This window comes from Nerophis ophidion, linkage group LG07, assembly GCF_033978795.1.
Source record: "Nerophis ophidion isolate RoL-2023_Sa linkage group LG07, RoL_Noph_v1.0, whole genome shotgun sequence".
Taxonomy (NCBI): domain Eukaryota; kingdom Metazoa; phylum Chordata; class Actinopteri; order Syngnathiformes; family Syngnathidae; genus Nerophis; species Nerophis ophidion.
The window spans coordinates 54,570,152-54,581,843 of record NC_084617.1 but is presented as its reverse complement, the minus strand read 5'-3'; the positions used below and the strand labels follow the sequence as shown (position 1 = coordinate 54,581,843).

The 11,692-nt window shown below is 38.2% G+C and overlaps 1 protein-coding gene across 1 annotated transcript; it reads left to right on the top strand.

Annotated features, from left to right (window-relative positions):
- The first annotated feature begins 1,235 nt into the window (after positions 1-1,235).
- Positions 1,236-11,269, top strand: gltpa (glycolipid transfer protein a). The gene is made up of 5 exons (XM_061905020.1): positions 1,236-1,456; positions 5,876-5,934; positions 6,028-6,161; positions 6,230-6,380; positions 10,619-11,269. The coding sequence occupies exons 1-5, from the start codon at positions 1,354-1,356 to the stop codon at positions 10,799-10,801; spliced, it is 630 nt and encodes a 209-aa protein (XP_061761004.1). The 5' UTR covers positions 1,236-1,353; the 3' UTR covers positions 10,802-11,269.
- Positions 11,270-11,692: the final 423 nt, after the last annotated feature.

Genomic DNA, 11,692 nt, shown 5'->3' with positions numbered 1-11,692 from the left:
TTTTTAAAACGGTTTGTCCGGCATTTTATTGTCCTGTATCTCCTGCCTGAGGGCATCAGTTCAAAAAAATTATGTCCAGGGTGAGATGGGTCCTTTATGATGTTTTGGGCCTTTTTGAGGCACCTGGCACTGTACAGTTCATCTAGGAAGGGGAGAGAGCAGCCATTGTGTCTTGTCCTGTGTTGTCATCCAGCAGCCCTTCGTCATCCCTTGGTTTCGAGCTTTGTGTCTCGTCTCTCTGGATCCCCTCTGGACTCCCTGTTACCTTCCTGGAGCTTGACCTCATGCTGCCTCCGAACTACGACGCCTCGCTCCAGCCCCTGACCTCCTGCCTGTCCCTTGACCGCCGAACCTGCCTTGCCCTTTCTGGACTTCTGCACCGATCCCACTATGCACCTTCAACACCACCCGGTAACACTCCACATATAATCGCCACACATAGTCACACCGTATACATTTGGATTAGTCACACATTTTTTAATAAACATACTACAAGCTAAGAACGTCCCTGCCTCTGGGCTGTTTCCCTCTCCCACTGTACCATTACATGATCCATGGAAAAATGGAAATAATCTGGTTTAAATGTTTTAATTGTTTAACACTCATACTGTTGTGATTTTGAAAATAAAAATGATTAGAAACGCCCCTGCATCTAAAATATTGGGCACTTTGCATAGCCAAGCATCAATATATCAACAGAGCCATTTTTTGTATAATACTGTATATTCAAGTTCATGTCTATTAAAATGTACAGTTTTGTGTACTGTTTATATTATCAATATCTGGTGTTACCCTAGAAATTCTCAAGACTGAAATAGGGCCATACACAACATTTTGTTCAGGGCTACAATAGCCCAGACTTTATCAGCGTTTTTTTTTTTTTTGATTGATTTAAACTTTTATTTGTAGATTGCACAGTACAGTACATATTCCGTACAATTGACCACTAATTGGTACCACCCGAATAAGTTTTTCAACTTGTTTAAGTCGGGGTCCAGGTTAATCAATTCATGGTAATACGCAATACAGTAAATAAACACTGTGGGAGCTGCTGTGTACTGTAGACCTACCGTATACATCAACATGTGATGTGGGCATACTCAAACTGTATGAATCATTCAAGCAGTAGAATTTGTAATGCGGTTTTCACAATAAGACTTGACTATTGTTGGAGTTATCAGTTGTCACGTGAGTGTGTGCGCTCACGTGACAACTGATAACACAGTGTGTGTGTGTCTGCTTTGACTGTGTGTCAGCCAGTCTGCTGGAGGTCATTCTAAGGGTAACAGTCAGTCAGCATCACCTCTGAGTGGAGTCAAATACTGTTGAAGACAAGAAGAAGAAGAAGAAGCCATGGCTCTGCTACTGGAGCACCAGTTCAGGCCACTGCCGGCTGACAGAAAAGTGGAAACCAGGCCTTTTCTTGAGGCTGTGTCATACCTTCCTCCTTTCTTTGGTGAGTGATGACTCCTTGCAAACCTGTTGTGCAAAGTAGAGTATTATAAAAAGTACCAATAATTGTCACACACACACTAGGTGTACATCTATCCATCCATTTTCTACCGCTTATTCCCTTTGGGGTCACGGGGGGCGTTGGTGCCTATCTCAGCTACAATCGGGCGGAAGGCGGGTACACCCTGGACAAGTCGCCACCTCATCGCAGGGCCAACACAGATAGACAGACAACATTCACACTCACATTCACACACTAGGGCCAATTTAGTTTTTGTCTAAAGTCTGAATATAAGAATAGTAATACTGTTATATCAAACATGCCTGCCATGTATTTTTCCCCATTCAAGTGCCTCTGACTGGTGTAATAGCAATGAATTACATGTTTTCTAATTGCTTGTCAAGCCCTCTCTAAATAGACATTCTTTGATCTAATGCTAAACACTTTAGATCACCTACTTCACTAGACAGCCCTCCCATTGTTTTGTCATGCATAATTTAATAGACTGCCCTGGATTTGAAGAAAATTGATTAGTACGGTGTTGTGTTCCGCTTGCCCATTCACCAGTGCCAGGGCATCTTTGTGCCACTTCATTCTGTATTAATATGCCAAAGGTTATTGCCATGTGAAACCTTTTAGAGGAACCAAATCGGATGTCCATATTAGACGCTTTTCTCCTTGTCCCCCATTGTTTTTTTTCCTGTCCTAGAAATCTCTTGGCCGTGACACATTACAGGCCCGCTCTGCCGTAAAATGAGGATGTGACTGGCAATGCGTTGGACTTTCCCTTTTGTTTGGCAGCCCTTTGTTGTGCTCCTGTAATGGCAAATTGCACATTTTTTACACGGTCCTTTGCCACGCGTCCACGCGATAATAGGGATCCTGCGCAGTAAAATGCCTCCAAGGCAGAAGAAAAGAGATGTCATGAGCAGGAGAGCGCTGACGGGGCCTGAAGTCTTTCCGTGGGTCAAGTGGAAGTCACGTGGGGTCCACTTATCTCATTGTTCACTTTACTGACATCAAATACTCCCCCTGTCCAGTTGCCTAATTAATAGAACACCTACTGATAATACTGTGCTAATGAGGCGGTCAAAACAGACGGTGGAGTAGAGGTTCTGTTTTTCCATTTAAAGTAATGCTTTATTTTTTTGAAATGCCCTCAGATTACAATGTAAAAAAGAAATGGTGTCTTAGTCATCTAAATTTCACCCCCAAAATAAAAATGGTAGCATTCGTAACAGTATTCATTCATTCATTTTCTCCCGCTTATTCCTTTTTGGGGCAGCGGGGGGCGTTGGTGCCCATCTCAGCTACAATCGGGCGGAAGGCGGCGTACACCCTGGACAAGTCACCCCTCATCGCAGGGCCAACACTGATAGACAGACAACACTCACATTCACACACTAGGGCCAGTTTAGTGTTGCCAATCAACCTATCCCCAGGTGCATGTCTTTGGAGGTGGGAGGAAGCCGGACTACCCGGAGGGAACCCACGCAGTCACGGGAGAACATGCAAACCTCACACAGAAAGATCCCGAGCCCGGGATTGTTCCCAGGACTACTCAGGACCTTCGTATTGTGAGGCAGACGCACTAACCCCCATATCCCACCGTGCTGTCCATTCGTAGCAGTAATGCACTGTAAAAAAAACTAAAACAAACATTTGTATGTATACAGTGCACTGTAAAAAAACTGATTTTACAGCAAAAAAACAAAAAAAACCTGTCAGCTCAGTTAACATAAATTTACTGTAAAAATATAAGTAGTACTATATTGTTTTCTATCTGCAGTCATGTAATGTAAAAATGACTGTAGAGCCATCCATCCATTTTGAACCGCTTGTCCCTCTGCGGATATTACAGTTAAAAAAAATAACAGCTCAGACGCTTTTATTTTACCCCCCAAAAAAGTGGTTCTGTGTTTTGCTTCACAGTAATATACTGTAAAAATAACAGCCATTGAGCTTACGTTAAAAAAAACAGGCAACTGAGTAGCTAGAATTGTACCGTAAAAATAAAAGTGCTATATTTTATCCATTTTCAGTAATAGACTGTAAAAACAACAAGAGTTGATTTTAAGGATACAAAAATGGCAGCTCTTTTAACCTAAAAATAACAGTTTTTTTCGGTGTAAGTAATGCACTGTAAAAATGACGACCGTAGATTTCACTGTAAAAAAAATGGCAACCCAGTCACCAGAATTTTACCCTAACAGTATAAGTGGTGCCGCCTTTCCATTTACAGTTATACTCTGTAAAAATGATGACCCGTAGAGTAGGGGTGTCAAACTTGTTTTCATTGAGGGCCACATCGCAGTCATGGCTGCCATTAGAGGGCCGCTTTTAACAGGGAATCACTTGTGAATTTGCCTATGCATTTTATTATCAAATATATTTTTTTACGTACACTGTAAAAAAAGAACACATCTGTATACTTCCCATTAAAATTCAGGTCACCATTTTTTTAATGCAAAATCTACATATTTTATAAAACATTATATTTCAGTAGATGGAAAACAGTACCCACTGTTTATTTAGTATTTTAAAATGTCACCACAGTTATTTTACTGTAAAATACTGGCAGCTTAGTTGCCAGAATCTTACTGTAAAATTTAAGGTAGTTTGTTCAATATATTACTGTAAATATAAAAACAGTACTTAGTCAGCCACCGATTGTGCAAGTTCTCCAACTTTTGAATGAAACCAGATGAAAGCAAAATATAACTTTTTGGTATAAACTCTCGTCGTGCTTGGAGGAAGAAGAATACTGAGTTGCATCCCAAGAACACCATACCTACTGTGAAGCATGGGGGTCGAAACATCATGCTTCGGTGCTGTTTTTCTGCTAAGGGGACAGGATGATTGATCCGTGTTAAGGAAAGAATGAATGGGGCTATATATCGTGATATTTTGAACCAAAACCTCCCTCAATCAGTGACAGCTTTGAATGGTTGACCAAGTACTTATTTTCCACCATAATTTACAAATAAATTCTTTAAAATTCCTACAATGTGAATTCCTGGATTTTTTTTCACATTCTGTCTCTCACAGTTGAAGTGTACCTATGATGAAAATTACAGACCTCTGTCATCATTTTAAGTGGGAGAACTTGCACAATCGGTGGCTGACTAAATACTTTTTTGCCCCACTGTATATATGTATATATGTATATATATATATGTATATATATATATATATATATATATATATATATTTTTATTTTTATTTTTTTATTTTTTATTTTATTTTATTTTTTTCATCAGAATGGACAGAACAATTACATTTAGTACACAAATATCAGGTGCAGATCATTGATGCGTATTTTCCTAGACGTTCACGGGCCATATACAATGATGTGATGGGCCAGATCAGGCCCCCGGGCCTTGAGTTTGACACCTGTGCCGTAGAGCAGTGGTCCCCAACCTTTTTGTAACCGCGGACCGGACAACGCTTAATAGTTTGTCCCGTGGTGCGGGGGGTTTGGGGGGAGCGGGGGTGAAAGAATCTTTTTTTTTTTTTCTTCTTTGTCATGAAAAAGGGACATTTTTGTCATGAAAAAGGGAGGATTTTGTGGTTGGTGCACTAATTGTAAGTGTATATTGTGTTTTTTACGTTGATTTAATTAAATAAAAAAACTTAAAAAAAATAAAAATAAAAATAAATAAAAACTAAAAATGAATAAAAAATTCTTCTGTGGCCCGGTACCAATCGGGCCACAGAAGAATTTTTTATTCATTTTTAGTTTTTATTTATTTTTATTTTTATTTTTTTTAAGTTTTTTTATTTAATTAAATCAACGTACCGGGCCACGGCCCGGTGGTTGGGGACCACTGGCGTAGAGGACAAAAATTAAACTGGCAATTCAGTCACAGTTCGTAAAACTGATTTTCCATTTACTCATCCATTGCCACATCACAATCCGAATATTGTGGCTTTTTAAAAAATTTTTAAGGCTCATTCTACTTTTTTGGGGAACTAAATTAGGCATTTTCTAGTACATAAATGGATACACAATCTAAAAATACCAATAGTACATTAGTATTTACAATCTACAATGTATTCTTATAAGTTTTTATGATGGGTTTTTTTCCACCTAAGGTAAGGTAAGGGCAAAGACCCTTTGATTGATACATCATTATTTGATCATTTATATACTACAATTTTACTTATTCAATTATTTCATTTTAGTTATTTTATAATTTTTATTGGTATTATTAGCATTTTAAACTTTATCAACTCCTTTCTCTCCCATTATAAAATGGTAAAATTCAAACAAAGGAAGTAAACTATCAGTGAATGACTAGTTATAGAAAAAGAGTAGGATTCATTTTTTAAGCATGTTGAAAATAAATAAAACAATGATCCTGAACATTTATCTATCTGTCATACAAGCTCTCTAAAGTTATGGATCAAATGTGTTCCCAGACTGCCTTGGCCCGACAATCTTTGCTCCCATCAAAGCCGACATATTAGGGAATGTTACAGTAAGTGCTGCGATACACTTTTCTTGTATGGATTGACATTTCTTTTGAAGTTTAAAAGAATTCCTGTGGTGTGTTAAAACGTATATTCTTTAGAAAATCAAGGCGGTCTATGACACCAATCCAGGACGCTTCAGGACCCTTCAGCAAATCCTGGAGGTGGAGAAGGACATGCATGGATCGCAGTGGCCCAACGTCGGAGCCACATTGGCGCTCATGTGGCTGAAAAGGTTTTAGAAATGTCTATTTTGATGGTTTGAATGAAGTCTGTACTCATCATCCCCTCGCCTGTGCCAAGGGGTCTTCGCTTTATCCAAGTGTTCCTGCAGAGCCTGCTTGATGGTGAAAAAGATGAAAACAACCCGAACCTCATTCGAGTCAACGTGACCAAAGCGTATGAGTTGACCCTGAAGCGATACCACAGCTGGTGGGTTCAGCAGTTTTTCAGGGTAAGTTCCCACACTTTATAATGATACAAATCATATAAAAATGGATCCAATTACTGACCAAACACTGATTTTACTTGGTATCGCTACTGTCAAAATTTGTGTCAATCCGGTTACTATTGTATCCTCCTATGGCAGGGGTCGGCAACCCCGCCCACCTCAACCGACGCACGGAAGGGGGGGGCGTTGGTGCTAGCGGGGTGTATAATATATTCAGGAGAGTCATGGATGCAAAGGATTCTGGGTATTTGTTGTGTTGCGTTTATGTTGTGTTACTGTGAGGATGTTCTCCCAAAATGTGTTTGTCATTCTTGTTTGGTGTGGGCTCACAGTCTGGTGCATATTAGTAAGAGTGTTAAAGTTGTTTATATCACAACCTTCAGTATGCCTTGCAGTCGTGTACGTGTATTTGCTGACGCCACATACAACATGTTGCTGGACTGGCAAGCAGTCTGTACATGTTGTAGAAGGCGTCTAAAGCAATGGCGTCATAGCACGCCCTTATTATTGTTGTCTGGGTGACCACCAGCAGACATTCGCGAGAAAGGTTACGGCTCCCATTATTTTCTTTATTTTGTGAAACGGGTCAAAATGGCTCTTTTAGTGGTAAAGGTTGCCGACCCCTGTCCTACGGTGTGTAGTGTAGCATGTTTAGCTATTCCTCATGTTCCAGTGATAATGATACTTGTAAGAAACGTCATTAATTTGCCCACACGTAGGCGAGGATTGCGCACTTAGAAGTGGCTTCGCACTGTGGAGGGTTGTTGCTAGCGAAGACCTTACATTCCCTTGAGGACATGTTGTTTTCTTGTCGCCGTCAAATTTGCGGAACACAGTTTGAATGTGTCATCAACAGCATTATCACCATATGACGGTAATATCAAAAGCAGTGTTTTTGATTTTCACAAAATATATTGTTTTTGATTTTCACAAAATATATTTTTGTTGTTGTTTACAAACTTAGACATTTTGTTCAGTTACTTTTCACGATTAACTTTATTATACAGTTTGAATGTAATAAAAGGGAATAAAGAAATGATATAGTTTACATCATGGGTGTCAAACTCTGGCGCGCGGGCCAAACCTGGCCCGCCGTGTAATTTAATTTGGCCCTTGAGGCAATATCAATTTAGCATTAGAGCTGGCCCGCCGGTGTTATACTGAGTCGCTGCCGCTGTAACACCGCATTCACCGCTAATACTCATACTTGCCAACCCTCCTAATTTTCCCGGTAGACTCCTGAAGTTCAGTTCATTCTCCCGAATTTCTACCGATTTCCACCTGGACAACTATATTGAGGGCGTGCATTTAAGGCACTGCCTCTAGCGTTCTCTACAACCTGTCGTCACGTCCGCTTTTCCTCCATACTAACAGCGTGTCACATAATATTTGTGGCTTTTACACACACACACACACACACACACACACACACACACACACACACACACACACACACACACACACACACACACACACACACACACACACACACACACACACACACACCAGTGAATGCAAAGCATACTTGGTCAACAGCCAGACAGGTCACACTGAGGGTGGCCATATAAACAACTTTAGCACTGTTACAAATATGCGCCACACTGTGAACCCACACCAAACAAGAATGACAAACCCATTTCGGGTGAACATCCGCACCGTAACACATCAGAACAAATACCCAGAACCCCTTGCAGCACTAAGTCTTCCGGGAAACTTCCAGCAAACTGACCAATAATTTACGTTTTATTCATGCATTTTCTCTCGCTACTTCAAGGCTTGAATGTTTGGTTCATTCATTATTGTTATTTTATTTTCAAATGTATTATTAGCCTGTGGAAAAAATTTGATATTTACCTCAGAAGATTGCAAATAGATAAAAGGGCGTAACATTTTTATTTAAATTTTATTTGATATGCCATTGATATTTTTTTAATTATTATTATTATTATTTGAAACTGGATTTTGCATGTCACTAAAGTTATATAAGCCTTGCTTGTTCAATATTTAATGCAAAACTTTTTTGGGTCCTATTAAAAGATTAATTTGTTCAACATTGGCCCGCGGCCCATTCTGTATTTGAGTTTGACACCCCTGGTTTACATTGTTATACGGCCATCCTGTGCTTTTGTGGGATTACAGTTGTGATCTCCCGCAACCCCAAAAGGGACAAGCGGTAGAAAATAGATGGATGGATACAGTTGTGATTAAAACTGGAATCATTAAAGTACCCTAATAATGTTAAGTATGAACATTGTTGTGACCAATACTGCTTTGTAAGTATTTGGAATTGCATTGATATTTAAATTTGTAGTATAGCCCAAAACTACTGTAAAATATCCAAACCAGAGTAGTATAAGTGCTTATTACTTCATAACAGATGTGTAGATGGAGCCATGTTACAGCAGAAAGTAACTAATTGTTGAGAGTTAATGATCAAAGAAATGATTAATATATTTCAGAAAATGATACAACCGAAAATGAGGGAATATGTTACCCTTTACATCAGCAGCTAAATTAGGAGCCGTTGTCACATGTTTTGAAATGCTTCTATTATCATTGATATACTGAATAATATATTGTGATATAAATTATTATTGTAGGAGGATGCAATATGTATTACAGTATAGATTTTAGGCCACATCACCCATCCCTATAATATTACATGCATTTTATGCCAAATTATTTAACAATGGAAATAGTTGTAAAAATAAACCATGTCGTTTTAGTAAAGTTGTCCTTTACCACACCGTGCTTTAAATATTGTGGCTTTCCCACATTGTTGATTAATTTTAGTTTTTTAAGCAGATTCTACAGCATTTTTGCCCTAAAATATGCACTTTCAAGCATACAAATGGGTAAAAAAAAACAAAAGCACCAATACGACATAGTATTGGCCCCTGGATTTGACCAAACGTATTTGGTCACGCTCTTCAGTATCATGGCCACTGATTGGCTCAGCCTCAGACAGCATGAATTGGATTAAAGAGAGTGTAAATGTGACTAAAGGATGCCATTTCATGTCTATGGGGCTCTCATAATGTTGAAAAATCTATTTTGAAGGTCGTAAACATCCATCCATCCATCCATTTTCTTCCACTTGTCCTTCCGGGTTGCAAGGGTTGCTGGAGGCTATCTTAGCTGCATTTAGGCGGAAGGCGAGGTACACCCTACATCAGTGGTTCGCAACCTTTTTTCAGTGATGTACCCCCTGTGAACATTTTTTTAAATTAAGAACCCCCTAATCAGAGCAAAACATTTTTGGTTGAAAAAAGAGATGAATCAGTAAAATACAGCACTATGTCATCAGTTTTTGATTTAGTAAATTGTATAGCAGTGCAAAATATTGCTCATTTTTAGTAGTCTTTCTTGAACTATTTGGAAAAAAATATATAAAAATAATAAAAGCTTGTTGGAAAATAAACAAGTGATTCAATTATAAATAAAGATTTCTACACATAGAAGTAATCATCAACCTAAAGTGCCCTCTTTGGGGATTGTAATAGAGACTCATCTGGATTCATGAACTTAATTCTAAACATTTCTTCACAAAAAAAGAAATCTTTTACATCAATATTTATGAAAAAATCTAGCTGTCAACACTGAATATTGCATTGTTGCATTTCTTTTCACAGTTTATGAACTTACATTCATATTTTGTTGAAGTTTTATTCAATACATATATTTATAAAGGATTTTTGCATTGTTGCTATTTTTAGAATATTTTTTTAAAAATCTCACGTACCCGTTGGCATACCTTCAATTACCCCCAGGGGTACGCTACCCCCATTTGAGAACCACTGCCCTAGACAAGTCACCACCTCATCAGAGGGCAAGATCGTAAACAGTTTTTCTATATTCCAGATATGAAAATATTTGATTTATAATTAATGATTCTTACTTTGAAGAAATGTAATTATTGTGGTCATGTCTGGAACTAAATAACTGGGATAAACGAGAGATAAAAAAGAAAGACAACATTTGCCGCCATTTATTGGTCTACAAATACCTTTGAATAAATCAAAATATGAATACTGCATGAACATTTTATAATTCCTAAATATCAAATGCCATCCAATAGTTTTGTGCAACCTTTTCAATTGAAGTCGATATTCTACACTTCAATCACATGATGATTATTGGATATTTAGATCTACTGTGGCGGTGTTTAAAGTCAAACCCATATGGACAATGAATACAGGGTCTGTTGTAGTGTTGCTGAATATACCTTACCTTGCTTTTAGGCAGCTCTCTTTGCCGCTCCGTACAAGTCGGACTTCATCCAGGCGCTCTCCAATGGTCGGCATGTCAAGGAAGAAGAATGTCTGGAGAAAGTAAAAAAATTCCTGATCAACTTCTCTGCCACAGTCGATGTTATTTATGAGCTGTATAACAAAATGAACGCTGATCTTGACTGCAGAGTGTGACTGCATGGCAGTAAAGCACATGTGTGCAAAATCTAATAATATATCTCATTATCAATGCATTAATAATATTTTTGCACTATGTAAAATGGCCACCAGGCTGGGCTTTCACACCCTGACCCTTTAAAACTGACCCTTGTGCTCAACTGAAGTTTTGCAAATGTATATATTGTAGTACTGCAAAATCACTCACTGTATACATTAGGAGCAAATATATTTTATCGTACTGAAATTGCCTGTGCTGAACAAATCAGAACTACATGCAGTGTGAGATAGATGTTTTGATATATTAAATAGACTTCATCATTTGCTTTTACCAATGATTTATATATTACACCAGGCTGCTGAATGAGTAGACAGTTAAGTGTGTGCATCAATATGTGTTTCAAAATATTGTAACTACTCAATTGTGTCTTATACAAGTGACTATATCGACTGATACTGTATGATAGCTAATAAATGAGAGAATACACCATGTGTTAAGCATGCACACATCTGTTCAAAGTCTACTTGATATGTCCCGGAAGTACTAAGTGAGCAAGGCACTGTTTTAAGATGTTGATTATATTTTTACTTTTGTAGTGTTTTATTTGGTTTTAGCTGAGATATTTATTGAGTCAATCTTATTTGTTGTTATAGTGGTTATTATTTCAATCCAGTTCATTTTCTTTTATCCACATATTTTTATGTCTCAATTTCATTTCAGGTTTTTGTTTCTGTGCCTTTTATTATGTTTTTTATTCATCATTTTGTACATTACTATGTCCATCGGAATTTTTTAAAAAGTGCTCCACAATTCAAGTTGGATTGGGTTGGCCCTCTGCTCAGAGTCGCCATCAAGCGGTCTTTTATGGTACCGCATCTCTAACTTCCTTGTTAGCAAGAATTTAAGAG